This window comes from Leptodactylus fuscus, chromosome 1 (assembly GCF_031893055.1).
Source record: "Leptodactylus fuscus isolate aLepFus1 chromosome 1, aLepFus1.hap2, whole genome shotgun sequence".
NCBI lineage: Eukaryota > Metazoa > Chordata > Amphibia > Anura > Leptodactylidae > Leptodactylus > Leptodactylus fuscus.
In genome coordinates, this window is record NC_134265.1 from 303014437 (window position 1) to 303032500 (window position 18064).

The window sequence follows — 18064 nt, forward strand, 5'->3', positions numbered from 1 at the left end:
ATGATGTTAGCTTTGGTAGCGAATACTAGTACACTGTATACTCAGTGTGTATAGCATATCAATGTCACTGACTGACACAAGGCGGTAGATAGAGGCCTAGAAGAAGGGACAAGAACCAGGAGGACCAAAAAAAAAAAAAAAATCCTTAAAAAGGATATAAAGTTTCACTAGAAGGCAATCATATGGTTTGTGTTATACCCCCCAGATGCCCTTATTATATGGAATTCATTCATCATTCATGCCTTTTTAACCAGATATCACATTAGTCATTGCAGGCTTTTTGTTTATGCACATTTACCTTCAATACGTTTAGGATAAGGCCCCATCTAGCAGATGCAAACAAAAAGCACTGCAGGAAAAACCACGGTGGAAACGCCTCATGATTTTTCCTGAATCGCATTTCACAGAAGGTCTGCAGTTTTCCTGTATGGACTTTCAGCTTCCATTATAACTATATGGAACCCGCCAGTGTATAGTTGACATGCTATGATTTGCAAAAACGTGAGCATTTTTCAAGTCACAGCTTTTTCACTGCAGATTATTTTATGCAATGTAAGGATGGGATTAGCCTAAATCTCATCCACTTTGCAGGGACTATAAAACGCAGCAGTTTTACACTACATGGAACCCCGGCCTTAAAGTGTTCATACTGGACGCATTTTAGGTAGGTTGTTCATACACTTGTTTTATCACACTCATTATCAAACCATATTTATATAACCAAAGGGGAGATTTAGCTTCAGCACTACAGGAGTGGCTTTTCGTGGCTCTTAAACAAGACTTAAATGGTCAAATCCAAGTTGACTGTACTTACAGGGCATCTTAAAGCATCAGGTAATACAAGTGAAACATGTTAAAAATGTGATGTAAACCTAGCCTTAGAGCTGCAAGGCTGAGGCCACAAGTTAAATTTTGCAATTTTTTTTTTTTTTTTAAGCCAAATGCAGGCTTGAATTTAGTGGAAGGGAGATTTATAAATGCCATTATATGTCCTATAAAAAAAAAAAAAACCCTATAGTAAAATCTACATCAAGAGCAGTTTTTCTGCAATGTAGGGTCTCGGTCTAAAAGTCTCTCAACCACAGTTTTTATGTCGCTTCATTTCTACCTAATCACTAATATGAATCTTGATTTCCACATTACAAGGAATGCTGAGAGGTGAGATCACTGACCCCCAAGCCCAATAGTTCCCTTTTTTAAAGATGGCTTCAGGGGAGAATTTGGAGTTTGGCTGCCTCCTATCCAACAGAAATTTTATAAGCAACATGGTGCAACATGGTGGCTCAGTGGTTAGCATTGCAGCGCTGTAGTCCTGGGTTCGAGTCCCACCAGGAGCAACATCTGCAAGGAGTTTATATGTTCTCCCCGTGTTTGCGTGGATTTCCTCCCATTCTACAAAGACATACTGATAGGGAAAAAAGATGTACATTGTGATCCCTATATGGAGCTCACAATCTACATATAATGGGAAAAAAAAACAAAAAAACACTCTCCGGCCACACAGGCTCTCCTATGGTAGCACATTTCTGCTTCTTCTTTCAGGTTTCAGCAGTCGGTGTTTAATAAAGGTCTTAACTAGACCAAAATGTCGTATTAGATTGTATCACCCATTACCAAATAAATGAGCTAATTTGATTTCACCACCAGGGACGGATTGTACCCAAGCACCACATACTAAAGTGCAGTGACATCTGTCCATTTACCAGACCCCCACTATAGCAGCAGAAGTAGAGTAGAGTCAGTCATGTGACAAGAAGTTGCACTGTCAGAAGAGACCAGTCTAAGGGTGCATTCACACTACTGATACGCTGCCTGATTCTGAACGTTAAAACACGTTCAGAATCAGCGCGTACAAAGCAGATCCCATTAATTTCAATGGGAGCCGGCATACGAGCGCTTCCCATTGAAATGAATGGTCTGCTTTTTTCACTACGACCACTCCCATTGAAGTGAATGGGAAGTGCTCGCGTGTACGGCTCGGAATGAGCTGAGCTAGACGTACACACGAGCACTTCCCATTCACTTCAATGGGAGCGCTCGTAGTGAAAAAAGCAGCCCATTCATTTCAATGGGGAGCGCTCGTATGCCGGCTCCCATTGAAATTAATGGGATCTGCTTTGTACGCGCTGATTCTGAACGTGTTTTACGTTCAGAATCAGCTCAGCGTATACTTAGTGTGAATGCACTCTATTTTTGCAAAATACACGTGTAAAAATAAGACTCCCATTGACTTCAATGACATTTTACAGGCGTATTTTTACAGGCGTATTTTTACACGTGTAAAAAAATATCATTGTAGTCAAAGGGAGTCTTATTTTTACACATGTATTTTGCAAAAATAGGGTGCATTCACACTAAGTATACGCTGAGCTGATTCTGAACGTAAAACACGTTCAGAATCAGCGTGTACAAAGCAGATCCCATTCATTTCAATGGGAGCCAGCATACGAGCGCTCCCCATTGAAATGAATGGGCTGCTTTTTTCCCTATTGCTTTCAATGTGATACGCGCATGTGAAGGCTCCCTTAGACTTCTGGCCAATCAACATTGTTATGGAAAAGGTCAAAATCATTGTTGTGGGTTTCTATAAAATTAGTATCTATATTAGTAAGAGTGTTTATCTGCTGCAAGGAGTACAACGCTGAAAGACCTTTGTAAAAGATTTTAGGCCAAAATTAACTCTACACTTATGATGCACCCATTCTACAGTGTACTCCTGTAGAATAATGTGATCTATACCCTATACTAGGGGGCAGCAACCCCCAGCACCAGGCTCAGCACCACAGGCTTATCTGTTTGGGACAGGGCTCTCTCTGCTGTCTTAACACATGGCAATGATGCCCCGGGTAGCAATCTCTTTCAGTCGGAGGGGAGGATGCACTGGGAGAGGGGAGCATGAAGCATGATGTCCTAGTGTCTGGGCCATGGGATAGCCTCACTAGAGGACAGCAATTGCTTATTTAAAGTATAATATGGCAGCTAAACTTGCCTTTGTTTATTTCAACAAAGCTGGAAGGTTTATTTGACAAAAAGTCTGGCCTGTATGTCCCTAAACAAAGCAGGCTTACTGCAGACTACGCTTAGTTGTACTATATCCATCAGATAAGGATCATCCAGCTTTGCTTTAAAAACCCCTGTTCCTCACGAATAACTGAAGACACTGTGGTTACCATTCATCAGGTGCACCATGTAGTTCTGGATTTCTATACACTGGTAGTTGGTTAAGCCCCTATGTTCAGTGACATTAAGACACAAGAAAAAGAGACATATACAGATTTAATAGCAGCATATAAAGGCGTACAAAAAGTAGTAAAACCTACCAGCTAAATGAAAGTTAATACAGGGAAAGAAAAAAAAAAACCCAAAAAATAAGAATCCACAGATAAAACGTGACCAGTGTCATCACTGCAGACAAGTAAAGTCTCATCTCTAGGCCCACCTGCGATAACAGTATGTGGAAGAAAACAGTAGAGCAATAGTGTTATACTGGCCTTTGGAGACATTTCTTGAGCACAAAGGCTGGAATCACACACGTAGTTTTTGGTGCTGATTTTTGTGACCCACAGCTGGGAGTCAATCCAAAACTAGCTCAAAATACTGCATTAAAATTGCATGTGTGCATCCAGCCTAAAAGAAAACCCATCAACTTTGGTAACTTGCCATTGAAGAGATTCTCCAAGATGAATCGAAAGAATTCAATGGAGAAAAGTGCAGAAAGGTTCTAACCCCTCCCTACTGAAGCAGGTGACATCTACAAAACCCAAGATGGATCAGGCAGTCTTCACAAGACGGGTGGACTCCTCCGGGTGTTATTGATTGAATCAAAGTCGATGACTATACTTTTCCGCTTGGGTACAAATTTCCTTAAAATATAAAATATATAGGTTAGTTATGTGCGGAAACTCACTTTCCATCAGTAGAATGAGAAGAGAAAGGAGGAGGGGGAGGAATACATTGCTTAGACTTCATGCTCTCTCTAGAGAAGCCAATTATAGTGCCCCATGCAGAGAGAATCCTTAGAAGGGATAGACTGAAACAAAAAGACACATGGGGTTGCTGAGGCTGTGTGTTTTTCAGCTAACAGAGATCATAAATTATCAGGAAAAGAAAACATTTCTAACAACTGAGCTCCAGGAGTTGGTTTCATTGCTAAAGTTTTTTCCCTTTGTGCAAAATGCACTGCCCCTTCCTTATTCTCTTTGCTGAAGTTAATTTAAAAACTTAAGTATACTTGTGTTAAAGATAACGCTCGCCTTCTTTATCTGGGGAGTGTTCAATAAGCTGAAAAGATTTGTATTGACAGATCCTCCGTACAACTATCAAATAAAGAGTAAATCAGTCAGTAAGGTGGCCATACGTATCAGGCGTCTAACACAGGCAGATTCTCTGCCCATAAGATGTATCAAACAGTGATTTCAGTGCTGAATGGCACCCATCACTACTGGGGTGTGTCCCCATATTCCAGCTGTATGTTCCCAGAAACCTGGTCACCTCCAAAACCGATGCGGTTTTGGAAATCGCAGCATGTCAGTTATACCTACGAAAAATGCCAGCAGTTTCCCCATAGGTATAATTGTAACAGAAATTCCGGGAAGAAAAACTCCAAGAACTTTCTATTTAAAGCGCTGCGGGAAGAACCGCGATGCATTGCTGCTGCGGTTTTTCCCACAGCGCTTTTTTGCTGCAGGACATCTCATGGGGCCATAACCTAAAAGAGAGATCATGCAAACCGTGGCCATTGAAGGAAGGTAGTGTTAGCCACATGCAGCAACCGGGATACATTAGGGCACGCTTAGGCTGAAGCCTCATATTGCAAAAATGCAGCGGATTTGCTGCAGCGGAGGCACTGCATTTTACAGTACCTGCAAAGTGAATGGGATTCTGTTTAATCCCATCCACACCCATCCATCTTGCAGAAAAACAAAAATCTGCAGCGGAAAAGCTGAATTTTCAAAAGCCCTCATGTATTTGAAAATCACGTCATGTGATTATACCTGCAGAAATGCTGTCATTCTCCGTATAGGTATAAGGGCAGAAAGTCCGAAGAGAAAAATTCTGCAAAAACGCAATGAAAATTGCTGCGGAAAAAAATACATGATGCGTTTCTAGTCTTTTTTTTTTTTTTTTTTACTTCAGCTGTGCTATTGCTTTGTTTCACTACATTGGGCCTTAGCCTTAAACTCCTCAGGGGTAATGAAAAGTTTCCAGAAACAATCAAAATGTGTGTCTGTGTTTAAGTGGCCAATTGATCGGACAGACATCTGTCTCATCTGCCAGTCACAATGGTGGACCATATCAACAGCACCTGAAAGATTATTTGACAGAAAACTCCATTAAAGGGAATAGAAAATTTTTGTTTTAGGATCATGAAGAGAAGACCTGCACCTAACCAAATAGCTGTGTGGTAAATTGTAGACACCCATCAATTTCAATATCTGTCTAAGCATTGGTCTGAACGGTCAAAAATCTGTCTGGGTAACCAATGTCTGAAAATAGCCTAATACAAAACACATAGTGACAGCACTTGCACATGGATTTCAGTTTGCTTAAAAGATGCTGGCTTTGTTGTCAGGGCAGTGACCACTTCAATTTTAGCCATGCACTTCTCTTACCTGTCCAAGACTGTTTTTCAATCAGAACAGGAGAAAAAAAATCCCTGAATGTATTGTATAGTCATAGGATCATAAGAGAGTCTGTTTAGTGGAAGGAACCATCTGTATGAGTTTGCCATATAGTGGCAGGTGGGATCACAATTTGAATCAGAATATGCATTAGTTGTCGAAGTTTGCTAATAAATACAACAGGAAAGCAATTTAAAGGGGTTGTCCAAGACCTTAAGTTTTTTTTTTTAACTGATAATGTCTACAGGATAGGTCATCATTATCAGATTGTTCAGGGTCTGTCATCTGAACTATGAACTGATCAGCTGATGTGGGCAGCAGAAGCAGCTCTTGTACAGAAGTCCGTACAGTGTAGTGGTACTGCCTGGAACTGCACAGCTGCTTCTGGCCGTATAAGGCTTCTGGCGGCCACACCAGCTGATCGGTTTGGGTGTTCGCTCATACTGATGTGAACCGATACTGATGACCTATCCTATGGACAATTTCTTTAAAACAAATGCATATATTCCATGTGAGGGCGGGTTCACTTCCGCGCCCGTGCACGCTTTAGGCAATCCTGCTGTCTTTCAGTCTTCTGCCCCGAGAAACTGGACAGGGGACGGAAACCCGGCTGTCAGTTTTCAAACCCATTCAAGTGAGTGGGTTTGAAAAGTGAGCGCCCGTGAGCATTTTCTACTTGTCCACAGCGAAACAGTTTTTTTTCTTTTTTAACCGGACACAAAGTCCTGCACTTGAATGGGTTTGAAAACTGACTGCCGGGTTTCTGTCCCCTGTCCAGTTTCTCGGGGCAGAAGACAGAAGCCCAGCAGGATTGCCTAAAGCATGCACAGGTGCAGATGTGAACCTGCCCTTAGCGTATATCTTCACAGTCACAGAGACGGCTGAATCTCGTGTTTGGTTGCCATTGTTTGGAAAAATAAATAAAATAAATAAATATTGCAGCGTATCAATTAAACCAGCAGAAATGTTGGCGGTTTCACAAGGGAAGAAAATCTGCTTTTTTAAAAAAAACAAACAAACAAAAAAAAACAAAACACACAACTCAGCAAAAGCACTATGGAAAAAAAAACATTGTGTTTTCGCTGTGTTTCGCTACATGGGGTCTTACCCTTAAAGGGGCTCTATCAGCCAAATTTTGCTCTATGAGCCCCACATATGCGTGAATAGCCTTTAAAAAGGCTATTGAGGCACCACTAATGTTATTTTAAACCCCGCTCCAGTGTTAAAATAAAACTATAAAAAACACGACCTCATCTTCGGTCCCGCTTTCCTCTTCTTTCTTCTTCCAGCGATGTCCTCCTGTCCTGGCTCTTCTCTGCCTTCATCTTCTGTTCTTCCGGAATAAAGACATTTCGCCAGCGCACTGCACATGCTTGCGTAGTTCTAAGGGATACTTAGAGCTACAACAAAAATGGCGCCGACTCAGTAGCGCTCCGGAAGGAAGGAGCGCTACTGCGCACGTGAGGGATTTGAATGCAACCCGCTGTAAGAACAAAAGATGAAGGCGGAGAAGAGCCAGGATAGGAGGACGTTGCTGGAAGAAGAAAGAAGAGGAAGGCGTGACCAAAGATGACATCGGATCGTGCACGACGGCCACCTGTACATGCAAAGGTATGATTTACATATGTTTTTATAGTTTTATTTTAAAACAGGAGCGGGGTTTAAAATAAGATTAGCGGTGCCTGAATAGCCTTTTTAAAGGCTATTCACACATATGTGGGGCTCATACAGCAAAATTTTGCTGATGGAGCCCCTTTAATATGGTAAATTTAAGTTTATTGTCAAAAGCATACAAAAACATGTTAGTCTTACGTGTATTTGATCCCAGTTAGGTCAAACATGTGCCTTGCAGCTGTCATTTCTGGTGTATCATGATATTTGTCCGACATGTATATAACTTCTTTAATACCTTTAAAAAAAAAAGTTATACATTAAAATTTTCTGTTTTGAGATATATATATATATATATATATATATATATATATATATATATATATATATATATACACACACACGTATACACACATTTTATATGAGGTCAGAAACAAACATTTCTTCTTTTCTCTTCTATATTGTACATCTGCTTATCCTTACTACATCACTAGTAATGCTGTACATTACACACACTGTCATTTTAGAATATTCCTAAAATCCAAAGAAGGGTGGTCAGGGGTCTCTACAGACCACAGCATAGAGTAGCCACAAAGAGCACCTATCTCTAAGAGGATCTGTCACTTCTGTGTTCCTTTTACACATTTTTGCAGGGACTGCATTATATATATATATTTCTAATATACGTTATGAATTTTTTTTTTGAATAAAAAAAAAAAAGAGACACAAAACAAGCCAGCGTTAGGCAAGTCCCATCAGACTGACAGCTGCGTCTGTGCACAATCATACATGAAGGGCTGTCAATCACTGATAAGACGGCTTCTAACCACAGAAGCCTAGACTGCATTTTTATGATGACAGGTAAACTTTCATTAAAATAAAGAAAATACACCTACAGAACCACTTACCTGCCTGAATGATCAGTTTGGCACATTCATTACATGGAAACAGAGCGACATACATGACGCAGCCTTTAACATCAGCAGAGTTTTTGTTCATGATGGCATTCAGTTCTGCATGACAAACTTACGGGGAAGACAAAATAAAGTTTCCATAAACTAGGTGTAAATTCATCACATTCTATGCATATTATATTAGTAAAAAGACAGGCAGGTGACATGCGGTGAGCGCACTACTCCATTTAGCTTTCATAGACATGTACTAGAATACCATTTATATCTAAGTTTGAGCAAAACACTGGTGGGCTATGTTCACATATGAGGCAGAGTCCCCTTCATAGTGTCCACTGAAAATCCGCTAAAGGAAACAGTCCCACAACATGTCAGTTTTATAATGATGGGTACCTGTTAATGGGGTGCAGCAGGCTCCATGTGTAAGCGCTGTTTTAGCAGTCCACCTCTCAGTTAACAGAGTCCCCTGATGGATTTCACTTTATAATGAGTTGGGCTATAACTAAATGACTCAGATAGAGAACACAATTGGGCAAATTTACTCAAAACGTGCTAGAATTCTGTTGTCCCATCTACTGAGCTTCAGTAGATGAAAAAATATGTCATGCAACCTAGGGGCCATAACAGGGATGGGCGACTATAACCTAAACCAAAATCGCAATTAATCGGCCATTTTAACTCGATTACTATTAATGGTGATTATTTAAGTTACACCTCTTTTGAACCACGCCCCCTTTTCAGTGTTAAACGTTTCGTTCGGACCAAGCCTGCAATTATTATACTCTGCGGTCTCTTCAGACACCAGAGTATGATGAATAGAGGAGATGGGGAGGTGATCAAACATTAAAAACATCGTTACTCACCTCTCCTGGGATCTAGCACAACTTCCTGCTGTCTTGGCACTTCTGACTGACATCACAGACCGCTGAGATCTGCGAATGGGCCTCAGTATCACATAGCATTGCAATGCCACATGACCCATGTGATCGCCGAGCCCAATCACAGGTCTCAGCAGTCTCCGACTACAGGAAGAACCACCAGACAGAAAAGAGTCATGCTGGAGCCCAGGAGAGGTGAGTAACACTGTTTTTAATGTTTGATCACCTCCCCTGGACCTCCGATCATTATATTTCTGATGTCTTAAGAGACCATGTTCCGTCCAAACAAAACTGCAAATTGCAATATCTGAACTGAAATAACAGATGTGAATAAAATCACTTTGGTTATCATTGTTGTCAGATTTCGGTTATTTTTTTTTGATTAATCGTCCAGCCCTACTGTAGCCTGTCTGCTTACAAAGTACACCACCAAACTTTATATAACAACTGGGCTGGTATTGCAGAGTCCGTTCACTTGGCCCGTAAAGAAGTGTGTGGTACTGGGCATGGGACAAATTTTAATATTGTATAATTAAATTCATGTTTACTTTCATGGGAATTCAATCACTGGCTTCTTAAAAAGGGTTACGACTTGAAAAATATTTGTCCTCTATCCCTGGGATAAAAGATAGATACCTGAATCGGTCAGGAGAGAGGATACATCCCTTTAGTTGCATAACAACTTTAATGAATTAGAAGAGCTTTCCTGCTCCTGCCTGACCTTGGCTATCAGCCATTTATGAAAGAGTTGGAATTGGGCTGTTACAGATAAATATAGAAAATAGAGAAATCGAAGTCGGTGGTTTGACCTACCGACTGCACAGCCCTGACCCCTACGCAATAATCTGCTCCACAGTCAGAGAACATAACTAGGTGCGGTATTACAGACTGCACAATGAACAGATGTACGGAAAAAGGCACAGTAGTATACAGACCATTGGTATTCTGGACAGGGGAGAAATTTAACATCGAAGTGTGTCTTTGTAACTTGTAATCACGACAACTGTGCCACCACAACATTTTCTCCCTTCATATACAATTCTAATGAAAGATTGCCTTTAAAGTTGCAAATGCCTAAAGGTATCATTGGTTTTTGTTATACAAGCGCTGCGGCACTCATCAGCTTATGCATAGGACATTTCATTATGTTCACAAAGCCTTTGTGACCAATTCCCACTGACATACGCAATTTAACATATAAAGGAGTTCCAGAAATAAAAAGATATATACACTGAAGCTGGGAAGTAGCAAAACCCATTCCATCTACATAGCTCATTCATAAGGTGCCACAGCTGGGTTCTAGCTGAAATATTAGATCGCCAGATCCAAGCTTATTTTTACTAGAACACAAATTCCATTTTCGCAATTTGGAGGCAAAATAAATGATAACAGCTTATTTAAAAAGAGCAAGAAGTTCTTCATTTCATTAAAAAAATAAAAATAAAATAAAATTTTAGGATATATAGTAAGTGAAGAGTAAAAAATGGAAATTTAATAACCCAAACGTAAGCAGTAACCAGAATAGAAATTATATATATATATATATATATATATATATATATATATATATATATATATATATATATATACACACACCGTATATATATTTTATTATTATTATATATACACACACACACACACACTTTTTTCCAGAATAAAGGCTAAGGACACCTTTATATTTATTTTAATTGTTCATTTCCTTCCCAAAAGGGGTGAGGATCCGTGAGGGTCTCGCTCCATCCTTGTATTTTTAGAGGTATGGTATTTTTCGGAGGGGAGGAAAACTATAATCAGAAAAGCCAAAAGCGCCAAAGACAGCATGGAGTCATGCCAGAGAGTAACACTTTTTTAGGTTTGATCAGACCCCAGAGTATATTAAGAGGGGGGCTAGGAGAGGTGAAGAGACCCTAAAGTATAATAATAGTTTCTGTTCGGACGAAATAGGTCCGAACGAAACTGCAAGTATTGTAATAACCTATCCAAAATAACCAACATCTACAATCACTTTGGTTTTCCGGTTTGATGTTCGATTTCGGTTATTTTAAGGATAAATCACCCAGCTCTAAGTAACACGATTTAAAAAGTTGCTTTGTTTTGTATTTAGAAATCAAATGAACATTTTTTAATTATCTATCTCTTTCTAATAGTACAAAGGTGGTCATAGTTGTCACCCAAATGCAAATATAAGAAAACCTTTGCACTGCCTTGGTAATCCAGCCCCAAATATTTAATATAGTCACAAGACTAGAGAAATGCTCACGAATTCAAGGAGTAAAGCTGTAATGTGACAACTATACAGAACAATATGTTCTCTAACTTGTTTTCATGATTCTCCCTGCTCCCCCCTCCCCTCTCGTTTTTCCCTTTGGTGTCTGCTTGTTCCCCAGGGCCCTTCTGTCTCCCCCTTCCCCATCTTCTCTTTCTTTTGCTTCTGTTTATCTCATTCTTTACCCGTTTCGGACCTATGCGTCCATTTGCACAATTGTTATTACCATCAGTGTTTGCATTCTGTACTGTGCGCTTATTTTGTTCTGTTATGAGAATTCAATAAAATTTGACTACATCTAACTATAAAGAACAATATGGAAATACGGCATCATACAATTTCTGAATAGTGGCTACCCATGGGTGTCCTCCCATTCTATGGTCTTTAGATTATACCATATCATCATGTTCACAATAACACTGTAGACAAAGAATGGAGTAGAGACCTTAGCAGGGGCAACACTCCTTACATGCAGAGCACACATATTAGAATACCACACCATGACTTTAGTCCACTTATTAACCTTATTTTACTTCTGTATTTATATATCTATAAGCAAACAATGATGTATACATACCATAAGGATATTTAGTGTCAAGCTTATCACTCGCTGTTCTAGCCCATGGAAGGACATCATCGTGACAGCCATTAGGCATTCCATTATACCCAATACCAACTATCTTGTTCTCTGGATTTACAATACACGCTCCGACCTAAAAAAAAAACAGGAGGATGAGTATTTAAAGTAACATTGTAGTTACAAGGACAAGTAAAGCAAAACTTATAAAAGTAAGCATCTTCTACTGAACATGCAGAGTGAGACATCAGAACATAGAGCATATGGGAACATACGGCAATGAAACAGAGGCTAGAAAGTATAAGTGTAGCATTTATATACAATCCCAAAGGGAAACAAAAATCTTCATATATATCTCATACCTGCAGGTCTGCAGCAATCGTAGAGCAGTGGTTCTCAAGCTATAGTGTCTGCATCCCATGAAGTACTCTCTACAGTCCCCGGGGATACATACAGTAGCTGAGAGTCATTGACTACCCAGAATGGATGCCCATGAACAGCTGCAGGTGCCATCTTTACCTTAGAAGCACAAAGAGTGCTCCCAGCAGTACCAATTGAGGCACATATTGTTGTTACAGATACCCCTCTATGCTCTGGATGCCAAATGTGGATGTTACAGCAGGTCCTGGAGCAAAGTGAAGTAATAAATGCAGCTGATCACCGGCTCCTTAAACATCTCTGGGTGTGAGAGCCATTCTACTACATGTGGGCCATTGTTAGGGCAATCCAGGTGAATGTGGGAACCATTATAATACATGTGGGGGCTGCAGAGAATAGTGAAGAGAAGTTGTGAACCTTCTTGGCTGTTTTCAGAAATTACACAGAAAACAAAACAATACAGACAGTCATACATGTGTAGCTACCTATCCACTCACAGATGCCATAGCCAACAAAGCAGAGAGTTGGGCGACTTCCAATTTAGACATAGATGCAGATCCCAGAGTTTGGACCTTTATCAGACATATAGAGAGTATCCTGTGGATTTTAAAGAGGATCTTTCATGTGCTCAGGCACATGTGGTTGTACATACCGCTAGAGAGCAGACAGTGCGCCGAATTAAGCGCAATGTCAGCTTTCCAGTTATGTGCCCGTGACTGGAGATATCGGTGCCATTACCGAAGCCTGCCCACCAGAAGGCCATTCCTGACAGTCTAGCGGGGCTGTGTAGAACGCCCCTCTGACAGTACCCGTCCATAGCCTTGTACTGTCAGAGCGGGCATTCCTACCACCCAGCGATGATGCTAACCTGTGAGGAACGCCCCTTCTGACACTACTCAACCATAGACTTGTACTGGGGGAAGGGGGTGTTCCTCACAGCTCAGTGTCATTCCTGGGTGGTAAGGAACGCCCCCTCTGACAGTACAGGGCTACGGATGGGTACTGTCGGGGGGGGGGGGCGCATTCCTCACAGCCCAGCTAGACTGTCAGGAACGGCCTTCTGACAGTGGGCACACATCAGTAACAGCAACGCTATCTCTTGCATCGGGGCACAGAACAGGAAAGCTGAATTCAGCACACTGTCTGCTTTCTAGCGATATATAAAATCGCATGTACCCGACGACATGAAAGGTCCTCTTTAACCACTTCTTTAACTGGGTCCCTTAGATTCACAGGAATCCAGAGATTTCCTCTATACCTTCCTTATACATGTGATCTTCCAAAAGTTCCAATTTCCATTAGAGGCCAACCAATAAGATGAAAACTACAACATACATTTATAAAATACTTTCCAAAGCAGATTGAAAAAGTTTTTGCAAACACTGCACATGTAATTTTCTCCCAGTGACCCAAGAGACCAATTTAATAATTCCCTCTGAAAGCGTTCCCCCATATGCAATTTGTGTAACGCTATTAACTATGAGAGGAGGGGGGGAAGGGACTTGCCGCATTATTTACCAGCATTAAGTGAGATAATCAATGCGACGTACTTACTTGAGAACTTGGATCTTTACTCCTCTGAGCTGATAAAAAGGCAACAGCCATAAAATATTCACACCATTCTAAGTAGTCTTCCCGCTTTTTACACATCGCATCAACGGCTTGCCTAGAAAGCAAAATGCAAATTGGGAGAGTGCAATGAACCTTAAAAATAAGCACGTAAACAATGGAAATATTGATACCTGTCAATTATTCTCAGGTCAGCCTTTCGCTCCCAGGACACTCCATTCATTAGATCCCAGAGCCATTGTAACTAGCACTAATGAACATATTTACATAATCTATGCAGAGAGGGATTCTGGGTAAAACATGCTTAAAAAGATTCACTACATACGTAAAACGCGCTAGCACAGGCAGGGCAGTCTTACTAGAAGATGCCAGGAGGCCAGCATTTAATGATCTTCTCAGCAGGCTGCCGCTAGAGCCGTCAAACTTCACTTTTCTTCATTTACAGCAGAGTTTAAGGCGCTGAAAGCCATGAACAATGACTATTAGGAGTCGTGAATATGAGCAATATTTTATACTGATCTCCAATCACAGCTCTTATATTAAGTCATCATGGGCATGACAACTAGCGGAAAGGAGAAATACAGGGCTTGTGCTGTTCATACTAGTAGACGCCTCAAGGCAAGTGTTGGCGGAACGTAATGGGAGGTGTTCATGGGGCAATTGTCTTGCAGGGTGTGGGGAAACCAGAGATGTGGTCTCGGTGGCTCTTTGCGGCTTTCACACTATTGGGTCTTGAACTTGAAACTTGGTCCGTGTTCCTGGCTAGTACATTAAGCTGGAAGAGACTCCATACATAATAGTTATGCGTGATGCTAGGAGCCCCTTCCTCCCAATGATATACTATTGCATAGAGATTACGTATGGGACAGTATATCATGTGACTATCACATCAGCAACGCGGTAGTGTGAAAGTGCAGCTTCAGAGAGTGTTGCTTTATAATGAGCAGCGTGTGCGAGCAGCAGCAGCCAACGAAGCGCGCCCCGGCTGGGAAGTAACCAGGGTAGTTCTTGGCCATGGCGCTCCTTAGAGCTGCTTCTTCCCGCACAGAACCAATAGAGAATCCTGCAGCCCGCTACCTTGTGTTCCATCGTCTGGTACTGCGACGCAGACCGGATTTGGAGACCTCTGTATTAAAGAGTCTGTTAAGCAAGAAAAATGGTATCAAACTAATGACAGTACCTTGTAGGGCTGCATCTACACTTTCCAAAGATGCCTTTCTTATTCAGCATTGCAGCTCCATTTTCATTAATTCAATGTGTTATTCCTATGGGAATTAGTTGAATAGGAATTTAGGGGAGTTTCTTTTCCTGCCAGACTTTGCAGTTAGGGTTGGTTATTTAGCGTGAAAAGCAAAGTGTGACAAAATAATGTCACTTAAACATCAGACTCCGTCCCAGCAGTTTTAGATGTGTAAGAACAAGATGTTGATTTCCATGAAAATCAATCTGCAATGCAGAATATGATAGACATCTCTGGAAAGCAGCACTAAAAGAAGCTGTTATTAGATTGATATTTCATGCTCACAGATTCCCCTTAAAGAGGACATCCCACAAAGTATATAAAAAAGCATCTATATGATATGTATGAGGGGTATCCCAAATCTCCCCTTAAAGATGATGTTGGAAATGACTCCACTGGGGCAAGCTGGATTCCTTCTGCATCGGGCAGAGTATATGTAACTATCAGAGGTGTGTGGCAGTGGCAATTCCCTCTTCACATTTATATATATGTCTGTAGTAGTCAGGATACACAGCGCGTGGCTTATGGGGAGTTTGACAGCTATGGTGTAGGAGTACCTGAAAGGAAGTCTGTTGTTAGAAACCGGGATATCGACACAGTCTTCCAGATAGTTTCATGAAGGTGACCCTAAGGGCGGGTTCACATCTGCGCCCCGGTCTCCACTTTCAGGTTTCTGTCTTCTGCTGACAGGAGACGGAAACCCGGCAGACAGTGTCCGCCCGTGAGCGTTTTGTGGTCTCCGCGGTGAAACTATTTCTTTTTAACCGGACACAAAGTCCCGCATGTCCGACTTTGTGCCCGGTTAATAAAAAAAACAAACAACTTTTGCCGCAGAGACCACAAAACGCTCACAGGTGCTCATGAATGGGTTTGAAAAGTGACTGCTGGTTTCCGTCTCCTGTCCAGTTTCTCAGGCAAAAGAGGAAAACCTTAAAGCGGAGACCGGGGTGCAGATGTGAACCCACCCTAACCTGTGTTTTCCCTCTTGTCAGTTGTTGCCTCAGTTGCCAAGAAACCACTCTTTGGAGCAACAATGGTATAGTGATAGGTCCGAAGTGGTAAGCTGCAACCTCCACATTGCTCCAAAGAGCTCATTTGCATATTCAAAATGAACAAGGATGGTGATGACTTACAAGGGGAAAAGCAACCATAACCTATCTATCTGCAGGGTTGGGATGTTATGCTGGGCTCTGGTGGCAGAATCCCTTTAAGACCTTGGGCACATAGTACAAGCATAAAACAAAGGCAGCCAACAGTAAGTGAGCGCAAATTGAGGCTTAGTTCACATCTATGTACCTAATGCGCATAAAAAAGCGGTTACCCGTGGACCCCATAGACTATAAAAGGGTCCGCGTGGTTTCCGCCTGAAATGGGCAAAAAATGCAGAGAAAGGCGCTGCTTGCACCGCTTTGGGAACAGAATCCCCATACAGAGAGTCAATGTTGGTGTGAACCCAGCCTTAAAGGGATGGGCTTGTGCACGGAAATAAGGACCCAGTCACACAGATCCTGGTGGATCAGCTTATTACATTACATACATGTATCATACAAGTCTTACTGCTGCATGTGAACTGACACTGAGCCCAAAGCATGTCCTCCGCCCACATGAGGATATTCCTCTGCAGGCTTTATACAAAACCCATTTTTACAGCTCTACTGTAAAGCAGAAAATCTGCTACATCTGAATGTAGCCTTATAGAACTCACAGAGATCTTGGCCGGGCAACAGAAATACCGCACACAGGGCTACAATGGAAGTGAGCACTTTCCAGGACGCTACAACTTGTAGTGATGAGAGGACTGACGTCACGTCCTGAGCATAACAGTGACGTCATAAGACTTAGTGCCAATATAAGGACCCAGTCCTGTACAGCCGGCTCCCGCTGCCACCCCCGGTGCAGGGCTCAGGACTAGCACACACATACCCGCTCGCTGCTGAGTCTCCGCTCATGGTCCCCGCACTACAACAATCTCCCACGTTACCAGCGTGCAGCTAAACTTCCTCGGTATAGCCTGGTCAACCAAACCACTCTGATTAGCTGACACTCGCCACGCCCCTATACGTGGCCAGGCTGGTAGCGCGGCTCCTTGTAGCTTCATACGGGGAGGGGTGGGCTGGATGTTCACTGCGCATGCGCTCATGCACTATATAAAGTTGGGGCTATAACGCGTTAGTATAGGGGCTGCTGCTGCTCACCAGCGGGGTTTATGGGCATACGCTCTCCCCTCCCTCAGATGAGAAAAGTGTAGTACAGGTTTTGTGCTAGTTGTGCTCACAGCCAGGTTTGTTATTGAAGGACATTAGAACGGAAGAGGTAATGAGAGGTTACTCTCCTGAGTACATACATGTGCGGGGCATCCTAAAGAGATTTTCCAGGAGTTAAAGGGGTTGTCCAAGATATAGAGTTTTTGGCAGAAATCCATGGAAGGTGAAAAAAATCGACTGAATTTCATGATCGGGGTCGGCTGGCAAATGATCGATAATCAGATTTTAAAAACTAACCTGAAATCTCAAAATCGTCTCAACCCTTTGCTCAGTGGTCATGTGAGGTGAGGACAGACACTGTAAGAAGCAGCAGGGTGTGGCTGGAGCAGATAGCGACAGGGGACATTTAATATAGTTTAGCATCATTTACATTCCTTCACTATCTAGGTGTAGGTCACCATCAGGGCCGGCTCTAGGTTTGTGTAGGCCCTTGGGCCACAGAATCCCAGTGGGCCCCTTTTGGAACAACTCATGCTCACTGCAGCAAAAAACAATCAGAATTGGGTGTTTTGTGCTGGAGGAGACCTACTGAGTGGACCGTATTACAGTCTATTCCAAACCAGTGGATACAACCTGTTCGGACATCGGAAAGTAAAGAGGAATTTGAGTCGGACATCTGCTTCAGATTCTTCTTCTTTATTTTCTTCCCCTGGCTCACATCATGGGGTATCCGCTTTCTCTTGTGGCTTTCCACCACTGATTAGGCCAAATTGAATGAGGGGATGTCTGGAGCGCTGGAGGTTGATATT

The 18064-nt window shown here is 42.0% G+C and overlaps 1 protein-coding gene across 1 annotated transcript; it reads right to left on the bottom strand.

The window, feature by feature from the left end:
* Positions 1 to 3325: 3325 nt before the first annotated feature.
* DCTD (dCMP deaminase) lies at positions 3326 to 17091 on the bottom strand. Its single transcript, XM_075258684.1, has 6 exons — positions 16975 to 17091; positions 13797 to 13908; positions 11865 to 12000; positions 8141 to 8257; positions 7434 to 7530; positions 3326 to 3863 (listed from the first exon to the last, which is right to left on the bottom strand). Exons 1-6 carry the CDS (start codon positions 16998 to 17000, stop codon positions 3782 to 3784), a joined length of 570 nt encoding a protein of 189 aa, XP_075114785.1. The 5' UTR covers positions 17001 to 17091; the 3' UTR covers positions 3326 to 3781.
* Between the last annotated feature and the right edge of the window lie 973 nt (positions 17092 to 18064).